The 22,973-nt window shown below is 35.0% G+C and overlaps 1 protein-coding gene across 3 annotated transcripts in view; it reads left to right on the plus strand.

The window, feature by feature from the left end:
• The window catches only part of DDX4 (DEAD-box helicase 4), a 69,941-nt gene extending 48,641 nt beyond the window's left edge, over positions 1-21,300 (plus strand). For all 3 annotated transcript variants that reach the window (XM_035013884.1, XM_035013886.1, XM_035013885.1), the window contains 12 exons: positions 446-493; positions 598-645; positions 863-1,005; positions 1,648-1,800; positions 3,424-3,578; positions 7,121-7,250; positions 8,712-8,878; positions 13,314-13,459; positions 18,550-18,649; positions 19,635-19,905; positions 20,059-20,169; positions 20,853-21,300. In XM_035013884.1, the coding sequence (XP_034869775.1) occupies positions 446-493; positions 598-645; positions 863-1,005; positions 1,648-1,800; positions 3,424-3,578; positions 7,121-7,250; positions 8,712-8,878; positions 13,314-13,459; positions 18,550-18,649; positions 19,635-19,905; positions 20,059-20,169; positions 20,853-20,930 (1,550 nt within the window). In that variant the 3' untranslated portion in view covers positions 20,931-21,300. The remainder of the gene's footprint in view (positions 1-445; positions 494-597; positions 646-862; positions 1,006-1,647; positions 1,801-3,423; positions 3,579-7,120; positions 7,251-8,711; positions 8,879-13,313; positions 13,460-18,549; positions 18,650-19,634; positions 19,906-20,058; positions 20,170-20,852) is intronic.
• Positions 21,301-22,973: the final 1,673 nt, after the last annotated feature.

Raw genomic sequence — 22,973 nt, forward strand, 5'->3', positions numbered from 1 at the left:
GACTTTGCCCCATGCACCTTTTTCCCTTTGCCCATGCTCCCTGTCCTTTCACTGTAATAAATCCTAGCTGTGAGTATGACTATATTCTGAGTCCTGCTGAATCCTACAACCTGGGAATGGTAGTGGTATCCCCCAATACAGATGGACTTTTAGTTCATTTTAGAAAATACATTCCTTTGCTGAGGAATATAGCAACTAGGAAAGGGACTGAGCAGCTTAAACAAAAACTGATAACATAAAACAGTATCATCCACATAAAATCAGCATTTTGAATATTAAACTTAAAATTGTTAAGGATTCTATTAATCTTGTCTTATTCATATGAAGGACTTTAAAGATGTCTGTCCATTTTTAGAATTTGTTCTCTTTGAAGACAAGCAATGAAAATAAAGATGTGCACAGCCTTGTATCTTGACTAATTATCAGTATGGATTTCTTTAATTAGGTGGTTACAAAGGTTTAAATGAAGAAGTAGTAACAGGCTCTGGAAAAAGTAAGTTTTACTTTAGAATAGATATTTGATTTTTATAGTGAAAGTTCTTACATCCTTCAATTAAAAAAATATTTATCTCTTTGTTGGGTTTGATTCCCTTTAAGATTATTGGAAGTCAGAAGCTGAAGGAGGAGAAAGTGGTGACACTCAAGGTATATTAATTTTTGTATGAGCCATATGAACGTCTGTTGTATTTTAATAAAAATGAAAAATAAGAGCAGAGTTAACCTTTTTTTAAATTTGAAGTGAATTTTAATGGTAAACAGTGGGAAGTTCTTCAGTATTTACAATTTGATTTTCAGTTTTTTTCTCTCTCACTTTTCTTCTGGTCCTTGTCATGTAAGCTCTGTCTTTTGTTTGAATCCTAAGGACCGAAGGTGACCTACATCCCGCCACCTCCACCTGAGGACGAGGACTCCATCTTCGCACACTATCAGACAGGCATCAACTTTGACAAATATGATACTATTCTTGTAGAAGTATCTGGGCATGATGCGCCACCAGCAATTCTGGTCAGTGTGATAATCATTTCTGAATTGACTATAAAGCAAACTTTGTCACGTATATGGTTCATTTCTGTAGGTTGTTATTACCGAATATGGAAATTTTATTTTTAGCAGATAATGGTTTAGGTTAGAAATTAAGAACCACATCTACCATATACTACTTGTAGAATTAATGGCTATGTTGAAAGAGTATTAAATTTCATCCCCACATTCCCAAACTGGGATAAGAACTTCATTTAAACTTATTAAAAAGGATATTTTTCCTAGGGATTGAAGATTCCTGCTTCCTAAGTATGTGAGAAAGTCTGTCTTAGGAGAATGATATTCTGAGGAGTGGGAGGTTCCTACAGTCCCCTGTTGTTAATGGGCCATTGTTACTGATCAGGATATTTATATTTTACAGGTTTTAAGGGGCCAGGAAAAAATGTCATTAGAACTAGTGTCTATAAGGGTGCTCTTTAATTCTGTCAAGTAATAATATACAGGCTGTAGATAGTACTTTTGAGTGGGGGCATATTGATAAAGTAATCTTAGTATATAAAGTGGAATTAACAAAAACTTGAGACTAACCCAAATGAAATATGTTTATGGAATGATCTGCATATGATAATATGGAATTTAATCATACCCTTCCCCCCCTTTCTTTAGACTTTTGAGGAAGCTAATCTCTGTCAGACACTGAATAACAACATTGCTAAAGCTGGTTATACTAAGCTTACTCCTGTGCAAAAATACAGTATTCCTATTATACTAGCAGGACGAGATTTGATGGCTTGTGCTCAGACAGGGTCTGGAAAGACTGTAAGTCCTTTTTTTCACATGTATTCTGCCCCATAATCAAATTATTAATAGTTTTTGAACTTTGGTTCTTCTCAAGTAGTTTGAGGCTTTTTTGTTGGATGGAAGGTTGACGATTTCAGTGAACTGTTAAAATGGGTATTAAAGAGGGCACGTACTGAATGGAGCACTGGGTGTTATATGCAAACAATGAATCATGGAACACTACATCAAAAACTAATGATGTAATGTATGGTGATTAACATAACATAAAAAAACTAATTTTTTTTTGCTTCTGAAATCTGGTTTTATTGGGGTTTGCATACTTTTTTTTTAAAGATTTTATTTATTTATTTGATCGAGAGAGCACAAGCAGGGGGAACAGCAGAGGGAGAGGGAGAAGCGGGGGGCTCAATCCCAGGACCCTAGGATCATGACCTGAGCCAAAGGCAGACACTCAATCATCTGAGCCACCCAGGCGCCCCAAGGGGGTTTTGTATACTTCTAAAGAAAGAATTTTGAACTATTTCTAGAGTAGCATTGCAGTTCATAGATGTTTAGTCCATTTTAAGACTGTTTAACTCCTCCTGGAAGATGATAGTGTCTAAAACAAAAGGGGTGCCCTGGGTAGCTCAGTCAGTCAAGCGTCTGACTCTTGATTTTGGTTCAGGTCATGATCTCACGGTTGTGAGATCGAGACCCTCATCAAGCTCCATGCTGATCATGGAGCCTGCTTGGGTTTCTTTCTCTCCCTCTGTCTTTGCCCCTCCCCCCCTCAAATAAATAAAACAGGATGATGGAGGGTCAAAGCACCAGAGGTTATAAAATGCAGAGAAAGAGAGAAAATAAGTTGCATAATAAAGCTGATAAAATTTTGGAGTCAAAAGAATGAGAAATCGCAATATTCATTGTACCTGGTCTTTAATATGAAGTAACTTCAGGTTATGTTATCTAAAAGAACTCTGATGAGATCAGGTTGGTCTTAGGACTTACCTCTGGGGTCTGTCTGTTAAAGAGGGTTCCCTGAGATGAGTCTTAAAGCCTATCCTTTCTGAATCAAAGAATTGTGGTTCATGCTATTTTAGCTTTAATCAGCCTCTGTAGTAGAATTGAAAGGATAATAAATGAGTTGTATAATACAGCAGCTGATGAATGACTTACACATGATTTTGGAAGTAGATTTTACTGTCTAATTTGCTTAATGAGAAAACTCTAGCACTCTTGCCACATTAACTTCACTAAGGGTGAGTAATCCAAATGAATGATTTCCCAATTTTTGCTGTTTGTGTACCACCTTTGTTATGCATTCTGTGATATTTGTAGCTCTACTCCAAAAGGAATTCATTTAGAGTAATTGCTAAATGCAGTGATTTATATCAGGTTATGTGTACATTACCCTCTATAAATAAGTTTATGTTAAGTATTTAGAATTCGTGGGTATGCTTTTTAAATAACTGAAATATATCTATCAAAAGTTGAAGTGTTAAAAACTCACTGAAATAAAAATTGTTTTCCTCTCTCATCTTAAATTTACCAGCAAGGTGGAAGAAGAATCTAGAAGCTGTAAGGGAATAAGGAATAGGTTTATTTCTACAGGGAGAAGGATGATGTATTATAAATTTGTAAATTATGTAATTCAACTTCTAGGCAGCTTTTCTCTTGCCAATTTTGGCACATATGATGCGTGATGGAATAACAGCCAGTCGTTTTAAAGAGCTGCAGGAACCAGAGTGTATTATTGTAGCACCAACTCGAGAATTAATCAATCAGATCTATCTGGAAGCCAGAAAGTTTTCTTTTGGGTATGTACATCTGGAATGCCACTCAAAACAAGCTTTTCTTTATAGAGATTTTTCTCACTTATTTTGGGAAGAACTCAGTGCAGTCATGTAATTAGTGTTACTTGATTGAAGTGTACTTTTTCATAATCTTCTTTATGGAATCCCTGTTTATTTTTATCTTTAAAAGAAGCATGTTTATTTTTAAAAAAACATGCATATTAAAAATCAGATGATAACAGAAGTAGAAAGATAAAATAGTGAACATGTTGATGGTATTTTTACTGGTAGTTTTGAATGCATGTTTAATGCACTTAGGGTGTTCCTAGTAATAATCTGTTCACATGTAACTTCATAATATAGAAAATGCTTATATCATAATCACCCCAAATTTTAATCATTTTAAGATTGTTTAGGGGTACATATTTTATGTCTCTATTTTGGGACATTTAGGTTGTTTCTAGTTTGGGGCTACTATAAATAAAATTATAATGAAGAGCTTGCTAAATAAAGTTTTTCTATTTTTATGTCTTAACTATTTCCTTAGAGTAGGATTTTACAAGTTTAATCTTAAAGGGTATGACCTTATAGCTTTCACCAATATATATTTCTATCAGCAGTATATGAGAATGCCAGTTTCACTATACATTCTGCCAACATTTGGTATTGATTGCTGCCTAACAAATTACCTAAAACATAGTTGCTCAAAATGATAAATATTACCTAATATTTACTGGGGATAAGGAATTGGGGAACAGTTTAGCTGAGTGCTTCTGGCTTGAGGTCTGTTATAAGACTGCAGACAAGATACCAGCTAACAATTGTAGTCATCTGAAGGCTTGACTGTACTGCTCCCGTAAGGATCCTTGGTTGTCCTTAGGAAGTGACATCCGGCTTGCTTAGAGTGATGACTGAGAAGGGGCAAGGAGGAAGCTATAGTGGCTCTTTTAAAACAGTCTCAGTCACTTCTGCCATATTGTGTTCATTACTCAGCAAGTTACTAAATCTACCCCATACTCAGGACCAACTATGTCATTTGCTGGAACCAGTGCAAAATGAAAACGCAAGGTCCTTTGTTCAAAAATTATTAATGAATTTTAAGACAGCATATAGAGAGCATTAAACCAAGCTAAGGGCTCTTCTTACCTTGGGACCCTATGTGACTGCACAGGTTGCACATGTATGCAGCCAGCCTTGCACACACTTAAGGGGAAAGAGAGTTAGGATCTATATTTGAAGAAAGGAAGGAATATGGAAGAATTTTGTGTATAACCACCACAGGTATCTTCATTTTTTTCATTTATTAAGAGGTTAAACTACTTTTGGAATGCTTAATAAATTTTCCTTGTTATTTATCACTTTATCTGATATGATCTTAGTGTTGTTTTTGTAGTTTTTTTTTTTTAGAGCTTTCTGTGTAGAAATTGTTATTAACATTTTATTTTCTGTGAATTAGTTCATTTTATTTTTTTAAGTAGGCTCCACGCTGGGCATGGAGCCCAGAGTGGGGCTTGAACTCAGGACCTTGAGATCAAGACCTGAGCTGAGATCAAGAGTCAGATGTTCAACCAACTGAGCCATCCAGGTGCCCCTGAGTCAGTTTATTTTAAAATGAGAAGAAAAAACTAAAGTTATTAAAAATCTAATGTCAGATCTGTACCTCTGAAACAAATAATGCAATATATGTTAAGAAAAAAAGGAAGAAGAAGATAGCAGGAGGGGAAGAATGAAGGGGGGGAAATTGGAGGGGGAGACGAACCATGAGAGACAATGGACTCTGAACAAACTGACAGTTCTAGAGGGGAGGGGGATGGGAGGATGGGTTAGCCTGGTGATGGGTATTAAAGAGGGCATGTTCTGCATGGAGCACTGGGTGTTATGCACAAACAGTGAATCATGGAACACTAAAACTAATGATGAATGTATGGTGATTAACATAACAATAAAAAATTTTAAAAAATCTAATGTCAAGCTTAACAGATTTTTTTTTGGAAAAAGTGGATATATATTGCTTAGGCCAGTGTACTATGTTGCTTTTAGGCTTTTAAGTCAAGTAAAAAATAACACATATTTTCTCTTTTAAAAACAAAAACATGTGCATGGTAAATTCAGATAACATGCATGCACAAAATGAATATTTGTACATGGAGATTTGTTGTAACATTGTGGCAGAAGACTGAAAAGTATCTAAATGTCTATCATTCAAGGACTGGTTAAGTTATGGTACATTTAGAATAATAATGGTAATAACTAGGTTACTGAATCCTTAGCATTTACTAAGTTATAAGTATTTTTTATGTATACCTTATTTAGGCCTAGCAATAGGAGAAAGCAAAGAATCTGTTTAAAGTAATGAGTTTATTTAATTAACAAAGTTTTTGGGGTGCCTGGCTGGCTCATTCAGTAGAGCATGCAACTCTTTTTTTTTTTTTTTTTTAAGATTTATTTACTTGAGAGAGAAATCTCAAGCAGTACGAGCCTGATGCAGGGCTTGATTCCACGACCCATGAGATCATGACCTGAGCCAAAATTATGAGTCGGACACTTAACTGACTGAGCCACCCAGGAGACCCGAGCATGCAACTCTTTTCTCACGGTCATGAGTTTGAGCCCCAAGTTGGATGTAGAGATTACTTAAATAAACTTAAAAAACAAAACAAAACATAAAATTGTCCTGTTCTCTTCACTCCCCCCCCCGCACTTAATTCTCCTCTTTAGAGTCACCTACTCATAATAGTTTTGTATGAATTAGTATAGAAATAACTGGTGCACATGTATGCACTTTAATCCTCCTCTCAGCAAATGGTAGCATACTAAGCTGTTGTCACTCTATTTTTTTTAATGGTTAATGTTGGAGATAATGCTTAATCTGGAACTATACCCCTTTTCTTTTTATGAATGCACAGTATCCCTTTGGATGACTGGATTATAGTTAGAACTTTTCTACTGTTAGATACTTAGTTTTCAGTCTTTTGATCCTAAAAATAAAGCTGGCAGTGAATATTACTGTAACGTCATCTTTCTCCATTTGTGAGGGCATACTGAAGGGTAAATTCGTACATGTGAATTTATTGGGACAAGAGAAAAGTTTTTAAATTTTAAGAGTGATTAAAATTGTGAAAGAGATTAAAATTGTGAAAGTTTATCCTTTTGAGTGCCAATTTGCCCACACCATGGCTAATGTGGTATTATTACACTTCAGGAAAAATGTGTGAGTCTTCATTTGTCTTCATTTTTGAAGTAATGTTGACCTTAAAGAAAAGTTTAAAAGCCATTTGTATTTTTTATGAACCACTTGTTCATGTTTTTGGCCAATTTTTATGAGGTGGTATTTGTATTTACTATTGTTTTTGAAGAGCCCTTTATTGGATAGATTGCAGGGGTTGTTTTTTTTTTTTCATCATTTGTCATTTGCTTTTCAACTTCTTCCTAGGAAGAATTTAATTTTTTTCAGGTAGTTGAATATGTTAGGTTTTTTCTTTATGGATTTCTTTTTATATCTTGTTAGAAACAAATGTATGCTTTTCACATAACTAGAAAATAACGTGCATTTTTCTTGTTAATAGGACCTGTGTAAGAGCTGTTGTTATATATGGGGGAACCCAGTTGGGGCATTCAATTCGACAAATAGTACAAGGCTGTAATATATTATGTGCTACTCCTGGGAGACTGATGGATATTATAGGTAAAGAAAAGGTAGGCCCTGGAGAGGTAATAAAACTGTGGATTGATTAGTAATTTTTTTTGAATGGGAAAGGGAAAGTGATGCAAAGAGATAGGGGTTTATTTGAGCACCATATGTTAGGCCCCCATAGGATTCTCTGAATGCATTCTTTTTTTTAAGATTTATTTATTTATTTTAGAGAGGGCATGAGCACGGGGTGGGAGGGGTAGAGGGAGAGGGAAAGACAGTCTTAAGCAGACTCTATGCTGAGCACGGGGCTCAATCCCACAATTCTGAAATCATAACCTGAGCCAAAACCAAGAGTTGGACACTTAACTGACTGCGCCACCCAGGAGTGCATTCTTTGAATGCGTTCTTACATAATTAGTAAAATAATTCCAACAGTAGATAAATAGTATTTCCTAGTTTGTATTTGAGAAGACAATGAAATTATGTAATTTATTTAAAATCCCTCACTTAGCTCTAGTGATAGAGCTACGGTTAGAATCTGGATCTGACTGAAGTCTGTATCCCATATTCCACTACACTGGGAGAAATGGAGTAAATGCTTCTATCTAGTTTCATGTAAGTCGTGATGACATCTTTTCTTCCTGAAAGAAAGCCTGGTTATTAGCATTTGTCTCTTTAAGCACAGGAATGATTGTTAAATTTCTGAATCTTTAAAAAGACATTTAGGTTTATGTATTTATTTTAGGTATTCACATAACACATTATCACATCAGTAAATCAGTGCTTTAAGTTCACTTTGATGAACCTCATTTTTTTTTTTACACTCTTCTCTGAAGGGATTACTCAAAACATGGTCTTTCTTTATAAAGATAGTTTTCTTTGGGTACTTATTCAGACTATCCAGAGAAATCCACCTTGATTTCTCACTAAACAACTTACACGGTTGTACCAAATTAATTTGTTTTCCTTGAAAATGTCTGCTTCTCCTTATAGTAGTAAGTATTCATGCGAAGGTGACAGAAGTTTCTCAGTTGTTCCCAAGTGATTAGAGAATGGCGAATTTATTAAGAGTTTAGAGTGTTAGAGCTAAATTTACCACTTATAAGACATTTGAATATGTCATGCTGTTAGGAAATTTTTCCTTACATTAAAGAGTCTGATTTTATCAGATAATAAGATCTACATCTGTGTAGTCCAATATGGTAGTCAGTAGTCACATGTGGCTATACAAATTTAAAAATGATATAAAATAAAAAATTCCGTTCTTTAGGCATAGTAGCTGTGGTTCAAGTACTTAATAGCTATATATGGCTAGTGGCTAACATGCTAGTGAAGATCAAGAATTGTTCATCAATATTTAAACAGTACTAGTGTTATCTAAGCATACCAATTCTCATTATTTTATGCATTGATTTCTAATCTTCATGCTTAAGAATTAGTAGTTGGAGTTGTGAGGAACATTTTAGTTTAATATATTGATTAATATTCATTTTCTACTCTAACTCTTGAAAATATTCTTAAAGATTGGTCTCAGACAAGTCAAATATTTAGTTTTGGATGAAGCCGATCGCATGCTGGATATGGGTTTTGTACCAGAAATGAAGAAGTTAATTTCCTGCCCTGGAATGCCATCAAAGGAACAGCGTCAAACCCTTATGTTTAGTGCAACTTTTCCAGAAGAAATTCAAAGGTAACATTTTTTTCCTTCTTAAAAATAATTGTTTTGTACATAAATGCTTTTATGAGAGGAAAAGCAATGCGAATATATTATTTTTGAGGGTTTTTTTTTACGTGAAGATTTTAACATAGAAGTGGATGTACTCCTAAAAAGGTTACTGTATTTTTCATCTGATTGTTTCTTGCCTTTATCCCTGGCTTTGCATTAGTGTCACAGCACCTAGCTAGGATTTAATAAGTGCTTATTAAATGAAGTTATTTTTATATTTATGTCTTCTTTTCAAACCAAAATTATAGAGCTTGGGAGAATTGGGCCTTTCTTAGAAAATTCATGTACCAATTGTTGACACGTATTGAATATCTTACTATATATACTATATGGCTTGGTGAATTCTGAGATTAGGATGACACATCCCTTCTAGAATTGTGACTCTTCTTCCTGCTCGCTGCTCCCTTGGCCACAAGGCGCCTGAAGTGATCAGAAAGCAACTTTAGCTCGTAATTCAGTAAGACTCCTCCTGTTGACTGTGACAGAACTTTTTGCTCTTTGGGAACCAAGACCTCCAAACCTGCAGAATCTATAGCACAGATTTCCTATGTGGGTCACTGGGAGTGATGGTAAGGGGGCCACTCTTGCTTTGTACCCCTTGGCTTTCAGACTGAATGCACCATATAAAGATTTCTGATTGAAAGTTACTGTGCCCTGCTGAATGATATGCTACCTTTGTAAAGAAACACTTCCAAGCTGGCCTGTGAGCTGTTCTTTAAGTGGATGTTCCACTTTCTGTCAGGCTGACAGCTTCTGAATGTTGTGGTGAAGCGAGAGAGCTAGGGTCCAAGAATGAATCTCGCGAACAAAGGAGAGAGTAAAGCAATAGGGTTTTATTAAGTAAGGATACAGAGAAAGCTCTCTAGAGTGAGAGGGGTCCCAAATGGGTTGCCACTGAGGGCTTTTAGTGGCAGTCTTTTATTGAGAACTGACTGTGAAGCTTGTGTCCTTCAGATTCTTGTGTCATCTTGGTTTGAGCAAGGACTATTGATAACCCCCTTAATGACTTAATTCTTTGAGGCTTGGTCATTTTCTGTGATACATTGTAGCCGCCAAAGAATACTCCCTAACATCCAAGGCCGGGTGGTCTGTTTCCTTATACCTTGTTCACTCTGTCTTAGCACTTCTGCCAGCCAGGAATAGTCTCAGAGCCTAGCCAGGGGCCCCCTATCTTTCCCTGCCTATACCTTAATCCTTTCCTTACTCAGTGGTATGATATGACCTATAGACCTTATGGTTATGGGCCTGCTCCATTACTTCTTTTGCTGTAAAGTGGGTCTTCCTGTCTGATAGAGTGTTAAATGGGATCAGACACTTCACAAGTCATCTGATAGTGGGGCTGGCTATCGATTTGGTTTACTTAAGAGAGGTTTTTAAAAGTCTCTCTGTAAGGTTAAAAAGAGCTCTTTATTGGGGAAAACGTCTAAATAATAAAGCATTTGATCAGTTAGGATTTTTTTTCTTTCTTAGTAGTATATAAAATAATAGTTTCTTATATTAAATGGTGTCTTAAATTTGAAAAGTGGTATCTGCATTTCGTCTTCATCTTTGGCAATTAATAGTGGGTAGGTAATTACCTACCTAAATAGCAGGTAATATTCTGTTGCCTCTCTGTTTTTTGATTCACCCTGAAATAGGAAGGTATTTGGATATTGGCCAGTCAAAATGACTAATGTGTACTCTCATCACTAATATTTGTTGAGTGCTTTTTATGAGCCATATTTGATTATAAGTCCTGGGGATATATGGTAAACAAAATAGAAGCCCTGACCTTGAAGTTGCTTACAGTCTTAAGTTACTGAAGACTCCTCGCTTGCTTCACTCTCTGCTTTCAAATGTTACAAGTTGCCCATTGCTGTGTTGAAAGTACACTTTTATCATTGCATATGTCACTAACCCATTGCAGCATCCATTTCTGTGGCTTATGCTTTTTTCTGTAACTGTCCCAGATTTATTATCTCTATCCCTAATCTCTTTCCTGAGCACCAGACTTGAGGTTTTAACTCTTTAAGAGTATCTTCTTCAGGGTGCCTGGGTGGCTCAGTTGGTTAAGCGTCTGCCTTCAGATTAGGTCATGATCTCAGGGTCCTGGGATCCAGCTCCACACCGGGCTCCCTGCCCAGCTCAGCAGGGAATCTGCTTCTCCCTCTCCCTTTCTCCCTGCTCCCTACTCATGCTCTCTCTCTCAAATAAATAAAATCTTAAAAAAAAATATTTTCTTCTTAGATTAATTACTAGTAACTAATGTCCATTATGTCCAAAATGGAAGCTATTCTTCAATACCCTCTTTCCCAGCCAGTTTTCCTTGTTGGCAGCATGGTCTTTCTAAGCCAAAATCCTTTGAATCCTATTGATTCCTCCCTCATATTGCTTTAACTTTTTCCCTTCAAAAATACTCATTTCGGTAGTTAGCTCTAGAACATTTCAAATCTGTTAGTTTCTTCTCTATTTCCCACCTTAATTTAAGTCCTTTTCAGTTTCCTTCTGCTCATTGTTAGTGGCTTTCTAACCTGTCTCCCTGGACTCTAATCTCAATTTTGTGTTAGTAATGATTCCAAAGTAAAGTCTGGATTTTTTAAGACATTTATTCAAGATAAACCCTCCCAAGTCTTCCCATCTCCAGAAACTAACCATTTTCAAACTCTACACATGATGTAATCTTTCCTTCACCTCCTACTTTATTACTTGGAATCATGTATTTCTTGTCTATTAAAACTATTTCCTATTGGCTGATCAGGCCAAATTCTGTCTCTCCTCATTATCTGTTCTTGTTTCTTCTTTCTCTCTGCTCAGAATGCTTTTCCCTAATCACCACTGTTCTACTTTCTTGCTTGTTGCTGCTTAGATCCAGCTTCATACTGGAAAGCTCTTCCAAATACACATCATTTCATCTATTTCCTGCCACTGTATTTGTGAAACTGTTTTAAACACTTTGCACATTTTTGGGAATATAGGAAGTGTTCAGTAGATGTTAATTATTAAAACTAGAATATTAATTAAAATATATTAAATATTTAAACATTTAATGTGTGATTATACAAATATTAAAATGTTAAATACTTAAAATATAGTAATTATTTTTTATACAACTATGTTTGTCTTGCTGATGTGAGCATCTCAGTGGCAGAGAACATCATATCCATTCTTGTACTCCCAGTACCTTGCACCATGTGTGCCTGACACAGACACTCACTAAATGTTTTAGTGAATGAAAAGGATGATGGATAATAAAGAATTCCAGATGGTTTTGAAATTTGTGGTTGAGAGGGTGCTTGACTCTAGAAGGAGGGATAGCAAAAAGAAGCTTTTCTTTTTCTTTTATTGTAAGAGCAGGTAAGGAGAAAGAAGCAGCAATGATTTATTAAAATTCTGGAAATGCGGGCGCCTGGGTGGCTCAGTTGGTTAAGCGACTGCCTTCAGCTCAGGTCATGGTCCTGGAGTCCCGGGATCGAGTCCCGCATCGGGCTCCCTGCTCAGCGAGGAGCCTGCTTCTCCCTCTGACCCTCCCCCCCTCTCATATACTCTCTCTCATTCTCGCTCTCTCAAATAAATAAATAAATCTTTAAAAAAAAAAAATTCTGGAAATGCTGAGTTTGAACTATTTTCATGATATTTTAGGAGGCAGCTAGAAAGTAAGGGACTGCTAACTGGGAGAAAGGAGGACTGATGATAGATTTAGACCTTCTCCTTAATCCTAGAAAACTCAGCTCTTTGATTGGCAGTTCCCTTTCTCTCCTTCCCTGTGTTTCTGGATGATCTAAAGCAGACCTTAATTGTGTGCTGTCAGTGAGTTATGTGTGTGTCAACATGCTGATACCCTCAACCTTTGGGGTGAGCATCAGCCCCCAGGCCCTTCACCTCTTGTCTGATTTTTTTTGCTCAGTTGTACTTTATAAATAATATCATTTTTTATATGTGTTACAGCATGAAAAGCACTGACCTAAGATCTGGTTTGCCATAATTGTTCAAAGTATAGTAATTTAACAAATAATGTTATCAGAAACTAACTCCTAGAAATAATATACATAAAAGCATTTGTGAAGAACAGAATTTTTGCCCTAGGCTTGCATTTCAGCTTTTAACAAAAAGTCCTGTTTGTTGTAGTCTGATATTTAAGCATACATATTTTATATAGTTTTACATGGCTACCACATCCACTTGAAATTACTATATCCATAATTTCACACAAACTTTTTCACTAACAGTTGTTGAGTATTTAACAAAATCTTAACATTTTATACTGATCTTTGGAATTAGTACTTGGATGACATAAGTTATTTACCTTATCTTATTATAGTTGTTACAATCCAGTATTGAAGTAACACTTGCAGAAATTCAGTGCATATTACGAGTATTAATGGAAGAGGATAAGTTAAGGAATAATCTTTTGTCTTTTAAGGTTGGCTGGGGAGTTTTTAAAGTCGAATTATTTGTTTGTTGCTGTTGGACAAGTGGGTGGAGCATGTAGAGATGTTCAGCAGACCATTCTCCAAGTTGGCCAGTACTCCAAAAGAGAAAAACTTGTTGAAATTCTACGAAACATAGGTATCTTACATTGATATATTTTTTCTCATGATTTTGATTTTTTAAAAATGACTAATTTTTAAAAATTACTCTAAAAATTGTTTGGCATGAGCTTTTACATAAGTGTGTTTTTATTGCTTTTTCTCTAAAGCTTTCTTTATAAAAGGTTTTATGATTCACTTTCCTGTGTAAATTATGTGGCAGTATAGTCCTTTCTTCATAAAGATTAAAAATAGGAAGGATTTGAGACTTAAACAGTATTTGACTAAAAACTATTTCAGTAGAAATATATATATATTTTGTTTTAAGAAGTAAAAAGGCCTACTAACATATCTTTACATCAAACTGTGTTTACTCCACCAAAAGTGAATTCTTTGTTTTTAATTCCCAGTTTTTGCTTACTAAGGCTTCCCATAATCATAGATTCAGAGAATTTTAGAACTGACAGGGACTTTAAAGATCTAGTTCTGTTTCTTCGCAATACTGATGAGAATTTCTCACCCCCCCCCAAAAAAAAACCCACCGATTTTTATAGGAGGTCATATTTCTTTGTTTGATTGAGATAGACTTAGTTTGTGCCTGGAAGTAGAACTTTTCAATATCACCAGCTAAGTGTACTTACATGCTGTACATTCCCCCTTCCCTCCTTCATTTTAGTAATTGTTTCAATTTGAATGTCACTGTTGGGATGGGGGAATGAGAAGAGAAGGCAGGACACCATCTAATTTCCATCAATGAGGGGGGAAAAAAAGGAAGTTGATTTAGAAGGCACTTTTATTTATTTATTATTATTTTTAAAGATTTATTTATTTATTTGACAGAGAGTACAAGCAGGGGGAGAGGCAGAGGGAGAAGCAGACTCCCCACTGAGCAGGGAGCCCGATGCAGGGCTTGATCCCTGGACCCTGGGATCATGACCTGAGCCGAAGGCAGACGCCCGACTGACAGAGCCACCCTGGCACCCCTAGAAAGCACTTTTATAGGCTTGTAGTCTTCAGTTTTTGCTGACCTTATTAAAAAAAACAAAAAACAACTTTTTAAAACCAAATACTCATCTTGAGTTTGAGAAATATTAATGGTTTGCTTCATCTGATGTTTCATAATATACTGCATATATGGCCTATAAGATTAAAATAATGACTTCTATGGGCCACATACTGTTCTCATTGTTTTACATGTGTTAACTCATTGAATTCTCAAAACAACCTTCTGAGGTAGGTTTTGCTACCCACATTTTAACATTGAGGACACTGAAATACAGAGAGGTCAAGTGACTTGCCCGGTATTAATTGAAGTTCCATATGCGGAAGAGATGATCAATATGTAGTTTTGCTGAAGTTAGAGCACATTTCTAGTGTAATAACCTTAAGATATTTTTATGTGTGAATTTGTGAAATAAATATTATTTTAAGAATAATCCTAATGAGGGGCGCCTGGGTGGCTCAGTCGTTAAGCGTCTGCCTTCGGCTCGGGTCATAATCCCAGGGTCCTGGGATCGAGCCCCGCATTGGGCCTCCTTGCTTAACGGGACGCCTGCTTCTCCCTCTCCCACTCCCCCTGCTTGTGTTCCCTCTCTTGCTGTGTCTTTCTCTGTCAAATAAATAAAATCTTTAAAAAAAAAAAATCCTAATGAGAATTTTTCAGAAATGCTGTTTTGCCTTTGAGAAACCTTTGAGGTCAGTGTATGAGCACTATCGGTATACTTCTGTATATATATATATATATATATATATATATATATATATATATTTTTACTTCTGTATATTTTAAACTTAAATGTTTTGGTGCTCGCTTCGGCAGCACATATACTAAACTTAAATGTTTTGTACCTTGGAGTTCATTGTTCTTGTAATTTATGTATGTATGTATGAGTGTATGTATGTATATTTTTAAAAATCTGCATGGAATTCAGTATATCAAATTTTACATATTTTTGTTAATACAATCTTTTTTTCTACTCTTAAATCTGCTAGCCTATCCCCTGCACCTTTAAAATGTATAGGTTTCATTATTTTATAGTAGTATAACCAACTGCCTTTTTCATAATTTAATTTCAATTGAACATGTATCAAAGATTTTATTGAGCTAGTTAATTAACAGGAGAACTAGTAAGATGTTACAGCCAGTTCGAAGAATTCAAAGAACACATGTATGTGGAGGCTGTTAGAAAGGCTCAAATAAATTTACACATAAATGTGAAATTGGTCAATATCCACAAAGCAATAATCAGCTGCTTCTGAGGGGAAAACTTCATTTATATTTTTATAGATAAGAATCACTTGCATTGCTATGAGTTGCAGTAGAGGTATAACAGAAAAAAAAGAGTAAAAGACGCATAACCATGAAACGTGTTCCAGACAGTAATTTTTTTTGCATATTTCAAAGTCTTTCACAGTTTTTCATGACAGCCTATATTCTCTCATGATCACAACAATCTCAGAGATTATTCTTGGTCTCAAGAAAGGTTGGTCTCATGTTTGGCTTATCTGCATAGATGCAACAAGATTGTTAATTAAGAGCATAGGCCTCTTTGAGTTTGCTTCGCAAATCTAGAGCCAGACAATACTGCATAATTACTAAGATGACAAAATTAACTTCTTTCTGAAAGTTTGCATAAGAAATCTGACATTGACCTTTTAAAAGCCTCTATTATTTGCTTAGATAGGAAACTAAGTCTGGGAAACTCTCAGTCAAATTACATCTGTAATACCTAGAAATTTGAGTGAGCTCCTATCTTCTAAAGGTCCCCATGATACTTCATGTAATTGTTCCATTACGTCTGTTGGCAATATGCCTTCATGATTCTGTCTGCTTCTGAACTAGTCCTAGAAATTCTGCTTGTCCAGTGATATGGTCTAAAAGTCATTAAAGCAGTGTCAACATAGAACCTTCTACCCAAGACTATTCTTTTGAAATATTGGTAGTTTGAAGTGCCTGATACAGGTGTTTGTTTGTTTTTTTTTTTTCTACAAGCTTGGAGAGTCTGTCCTTTGTTGAAGATAACAAACTGTGCTATCTAGCTTACAGCACAGCCTTTGGGAAAGCATCAAAAGAAAACAAGACTTAATGATCATGGTTAATTTGTTACTGATAATGGTTAAATATAGAAGATTTGATGAGAGGGTTCATAATAAAAATAATGCTACTAATAAGGAAGTGTGGTTGTTTCTGTGGCATGCAAAATAAAGGAAATATGTTATTTTAGAATATTTGGCATGCCAAAGAAATTTTAGGGGAAATGTTGAAATAAAATGAATTTAAGTAAAAATGACTATGTCTGAAAGATTTAACTGACTTATAACTGTAGGAATCAGTTGCCATTTTGATTTTTCTGCTTGATTAATAGATCTGAGACCTAATGAAATACCACCTCTGAGCCTTTTTTTCTTGTGGATCTCTTATCTCAGTTAATGTTAGTTTCATCTTTCTAGTTGTTCAGACACAAAGTCTTGGAGTCATCCTTCATTTCTTTCTCTAACTGCATATATCTTATCCGTCAGCAAAATAATTTTGGTTCTACCATCAAAATAATTTTGGTTTTACCATCAAAATATATTAGCTCCTCAGATAAAACAAAGATCAGATCTTGTCACTTCTTTGCTCAAAACCCAGTGGCTTCCCTTCTCAAAAGAAGTTCTTTCAGGGGCGCCTGGGTGGGTCAGTCGTTAGAGTCTGCCTTCGGCTCAGGTCATGATCTCAGGGTCCTGGGATCCAGCCCTGCATCAGGTTCCCTGCTCAGCAGGAAGCCTGCTTCTCCCTCTCCCACTCCCCCTGCTTGTGTTCCCTCTTTCTCTGTGTATCTCTCTGTCAAATAAATAAATAAAATCTTTTTTAAAAAAGAAGTTCTTTCAGTGGCCTTCAAGACACTATGTGACTTAACTGCCATTACCTCTCTGTCTTCATGTTCTACTGCTCTCATGCTCATCCTACTCCAGCCAGATTGTTCATTACTGTTCCTTACATGCACCAGGCACACTTCTGCTTCATGGCCTTTGTACTTGCCTCTTTTCTGTTTGTTTGTTAGTTTTTGTTTTTAGCACATCAGGAACACCCATAACTCAGAGTGTTTATATTTGTCCTTCCCTGTGCCTTTTACTGTGCTTTCCCAATTATCTCAGGAGTTCACTATATTGTTTTATTCTTATTTCCACTCAGATGTCATCTAATTAGAGAGGGTACATCTGAAGTAACCCTCTTGAGACTCTTTATCCTTGGGTTTTTTTTTTTTTTTCCCTTTTTAGGACTTAATGCATAATATTTGTTTATTATGTGCCTCTCCACAATGAAAGCAGGGGCTTTATTTTATTGCAGTATTTCCAACACCTAGAATAGTGACTGGCGTCTCTTAGGCACTAAATATTTGTTGAATAAATGAAGCCAACTAATAGGGAGATGGGGGAGAGAGATTATGAACAGTAATACAGTTTTCTTTCCATTACTATAAATTATCCTTTTCCCTCTCTAACATAGGGAAATATGTGAAAAAAATCTCTGGCCTATGCTTGAATTTCTACCGATTAAGTACTTTTAGCTAACCAATAAGTATTTTTGATTCATAAGACTCTAGGATAAAGTTTATTAATTTTCTTGATATATGATACTTTGGGAATAAAGGGGTTTGACTTAAGAGAGAATGTTGGAACATGGAATTTGTAGAATTTGTCAACCCTGGGTTGGATGCCTTATAAATACCTAAGGCAGTCAAGGCAGAATGAATGATTGAATTATCTTGGGAAGTAAGGAACAAAGGCATTTATTTAACTAGAGAGGTAAATAAAGGTAATGAACTAAAATGAACTGCTAAGAGTTGGCAGGTAGATATCATTTATCTTGCCCTGAATCTCTACCTTGGTGTTGGCCTGGGAGGGCAGTGGGTAAGCTAATTTTTTTTTTTTCTTTTGGTCCCTAAAGTAGAAAAATAGTCCTTGATTCTTTAACTTTGACATTCATTCATTCAGGAAATATTTGAGTTTCTATTACCTTTCAGACCTGGTCTTGGTCTTGGGAATACAGTAGTGAATGAGACTATTTCCTACTAACACCTCTCTGCCTTTTTTTCCTTTCCCTAATTTTGTAGTTGGAATATTAATCACTGTTACATTGTCTTATAGGTGATGAAAGAACTATGGTTTTTGTTGAGACTAAGAAAAAAGCAGATTTTATTGCTACTTTTCTTTGTCAAGAAAAAATATCAACAACAAGTATTCATGGGTGAGTAGATTAATATGATTTCAAAGGAGGGAGGTGACACTTGTATTTGCCATCAGTTAAGAAACATCAGTTTATATAACTAACATCACATAATCCTAGGATTTGGATTCAGAATTCTCAAGATCTAAACTGTTATTTTCATTTTAAGTTTGTTTTTTTTTTTAAAGATTTTGTTTATTTATTTGACAGAGACACAGCGAGAGAGGGAACACAAGTAGGGGGAGTGGGAGAGGGAGAAGCAGGCTTCCCGCGGAGCAGGGAGCCCAATGCAGGGCTCGATCCCAGGACCCTGGGATCATGACCTGAGCCGAAGGCAGACGCTTAACCGACTGAGCCACCCAGGCGCCCCTCATTTTAAGTTTTTATAACTAGGTGATGGAGTGAGATTAAAGGTCTGTCTTAGACTCCTCATCATGAGGAATGGTAACTTCTCAAGAGAGCTTGCTTAAGGTTCTCTGTTCCTTAGATCTAAGTTTTTCTTCAGAATCTAACCTTTCTCTTGCTTGACATTTTTTATTGAATTGCATAAAAATGTCATAGTAACATAACTTTATTGGCGCTTTACTAGTGGATCTAAAATATTAATCTGTGAATGTACAGAAATCTGAGATTATAATTTAAAAAAACTTTTTTGATATTCTAATCAAATAGTTATATATTATTTGTCAAGACTAGAAAGAGATTGTTAATAGGTGAGATTTGATGTTTATCATACTTAAGTTTGTGTTTTAGCTCTTTGTACTACCTGTTACCTTCCTTGTGCAAATGAGGATAACTGTTCCACCCTCAAAATATTATTCTGAGAATTAAATGAAATTATGGCTTGAAAAGAATTAGTATAATACCTGGTATGTAAGAAATAGATAGTAATATTAAATGCTGCTATTTTTACTATTATTAAAAATATATATATGTTGAACTTTAATGGTTCACTATAATAATTTTCTTAAGAGCTGTCCTAACACATGCTTGCTTTTATTTTTAGTGACCGAGAACAGAGAGAGAGAGAGCAAGCTCTTGGAGATTTTCGCTGTGGAAAGTGCCCAGTTCTTGTTGCTACTTCAGTAGCTGCCAGGGGGCTGGATATTGAAAATGTTCAACATGTTATCAATTTTGATCTTCCTTCAGCCATTGATGAATATGTTCATCGAATTGGACGTACTGGTCGTTGTGGAAATACTGGCCGAGCTATTTCCTTTTTTGATCCTGAATCAGATAACCATTTGGCACAGCCTTTAGTGAAAGTACTGTCAGATGTAAGTTTTAAATGTTTAAAACTGAATGGATAGTAGTCTTACCTTACCATTGAAAGTAGACATTAAATATATGTGTATATTCAGGATAAGTAAACTGTTCCAATCTTTGAGACTTGATGCATGTTGTATATGAAATTAATGTCTTTTTTAAAGGCTCAACAGGATGTTCCTGCATGGTTGGAAGAAATTGCCTTTAGTACATATGTTCCTGGCTTCAGTGGTAGTGCAAGAGGAAATGTGTTTGCATCAGTTGATACTAGAAAGGTTAGTTGAGGGGAAAAATTCTGAACTTGGCTTCCAGGAAGTTACTCTTTGTGAATGTTGTGGTTAATAATGTGAAGTAACTATAACATTCAATAATTATCTAAACCATTTCTTTCACATCTAGGAGATTAATATTTCTTAAAATTTTATGTATATATATATTTTTGGTCTTAAAAGTGAGGAATTAACAATATTTATGCTCAAACATCCTCCTTTCCCAAATTTGCTGGCATTTAAAATTGTAATTTGGATTCTTTTGAACCTTCTATAAGAATTCTTTGTTTTTAGAATTCTGATGGTATTATTAAGACAAAATACTAGAGATAATGAGTTTTGATGTGTCATTTTATAAGCAGCACCACTTTTATTCAGAAACATTGAGCGTACTAATCATTAAATATTTTTCCTTATTTATTGAAGTATAGAGCTTTCAGTTTTTCCATTTGCCAAATACTGGTTTAAGAAAGCTTTTTCTTGAAATATTTTGTGCAATTTAGACTTCCCAGGTTGATATGGGCCTTTTTTTTTTTTTCCCCCCAAATGGATTAAATTTAGTTAAAGTTTTTTATTATATATTTGGGGAATACATGGTGGGTGAGTCCCCTTTCTGAGTCTGGGCAGTGTAACTTTAGAGATGTAAAATTAAATGTTCTTTTCTTTCTTTCTTTTTAAAGAATTACCAGGGCAAGAGCACTTTGAACACAGCAGGGTTTTCTTCTTCACAAACTCCCAATCCAGTAGACGATGAGTCATGGGATTAAAGCTAAAACATCCTTCAAGTTTGTGGTATAGTTTTGATGCAGAGAAGAAAAAAGTTTTGATTTTTGAGTTTTTAACAGAAGTGTGAAACCTGACACTCTTGTATCTTCTGTCCTTCTGTTCTTACTCCCACCCTTAAAAAAAAAAAAATTCTTACTGACTAGTTATGTGAAATGCTAAAAATTACAACATTGCAGTTACTGATACAAATGGTGTTAACTGGAAAGATTAAAGCATTCTAAATGTCTTGCTTATTTCTAGTGTATTCTTCAGGGGTTTTAGACATGTTTCATGTCTAAATGCTTAATCTTAGTGTGGTGTTTATTGATCCTTTAACAAGCAGTAGAATTTATGATAAACTTTTGTTTAGAAATTGAGTCTCATTTTTTACTTAAAAGGAGCCTTTAAAGCCATAGTATGTCACTGAAACATGGTAACATGATTTTCATGTAGCAGACAGTGAAAGACATAAGCCTTTTAAGGTGATTTTGATTTTAGATCATTAGATTTGTGATGAAAATGGTTAAAGGCAACGTGAGCTCTGTACTCAATGACATAACAAATGTTTGTTTTTATTCTATACAGACTTTCCTTGAAAATAAAGGATAAAACATGTTTCCCCCTTTGTTTTCCAAGAGCACTTTTAATTTTTCTTTGTTGGCATATCATAGTTCTCCTATATTTTTAAATTTTGAGTCTTGTAAAACCAATGAAGTGAACAAGGTCTTACATAAATAAATATACATAAATAAAATATTAGATATTTATGTATAATAGACATTAATACACAGATGTAATGGTGAAAATCATTCTTCAAACTCATACTCTGTCAACAAAACACAATGCTGTTCACTCTTGCCATAATTAATATTTTGATATTTTAAGATTAATGACAATCCTTTTTTCATTTACCAGTATATATCTTACATTCTAGACGTACTAAGTTTAAGTAGTTCTTAATCATTAAATAAATGAACCAAAATATTAAGACAGAAACAAGTGAGATGTAAATATTAGACAAAAAATGGTCAATTATTAATGTGTAATTGTCCCCAATGTATATCTTGTTACATGAATTTGGTTAATAAATGAGGCATCACATATGAAAAGAGAAGGTCTGTTCAACAAATGTTGTTAGGACTAGATGCCTGCCCCATGCCATATTCAAAATCTGATCCACATGTATTATTAAAAATTAAAACTACAAAAAATACATTGTTAAGTATGAAACCTTTGAATTGGGGATGAGAGTTGACTTCATCTCAAAGGTCAGAAATCATGAAACAGATTCGAGCACAGAAGGATTAGTTGCTTATATAATATAAAGAGTAAACAACAGACAAGGAAAAATATTACTGTGACTACAATGGATTATCAATGTGTAGTTCTTTATATGTGGATATGTAGGAATACCAGTAGAAGAATGGACAAAGAACAGACAACTCAAGAAAGGAAAGTTCAAGTAATGAAAATATGGGAAATATTTAACTTGTATTCTGTAATGTCATTTCTGGGAAAGGTTAAATGAAGGAAAGTGTTTGGGTCGTTACTTGCAAAATACCTGTGTGTCTTAATTTCCTCCTCCACTTTGTTTTGTTTACAAAGAGAATATATAGGCCATTTGTCTCCCCCCTCTCCCAGTTCTTTAAAGAGTTTTTTGGCCTAATTGCTTTTAGAAATTTTTTTGAATTTGCATGATTTGTAAAATTACCATAATAGCATTACTGAATCAAATATAAAAAGGGAAAGAATATTGTACCTAATTCCACTATCATTACAAACCAACTGTAAATGTTCCTATGTTCACTTACTTTCTGCATTTCTAGGTATACATTTGACTGATTTCTTTAAAAAATATCAAAGTAACAGGTACAGGTATGATTAGAAAATAAAATGCCACAGAAGAGTTTATAATAGGAAGCAGTATTCTCCTGCATCTCCCTTTCTTAATTGCTATTTCACATCCCATATTCAGCAGGCTTTCATGATTTCTGGTAGTTGGTATTGTGTGTTTTATTTTTGTCTCAACAAATTTAGATTTCTCT

This window comes from Mirounga leonina, unplaced genomic scaffold (assembly GCF_011800145.1).
Source record: "Mirounga leonina isolate KUSES-001 unplaced genomic scaffold, KU_Mleo_1.0 Mir_168, whole genome shotgun sequence".
Taxonomy (NCBI): domain Eukaryota; kingdom Metazoa; phylum Chordata; class Mammalia; order Carnivora; family Phocidae; genus Mirounga; species Mirounga leonina.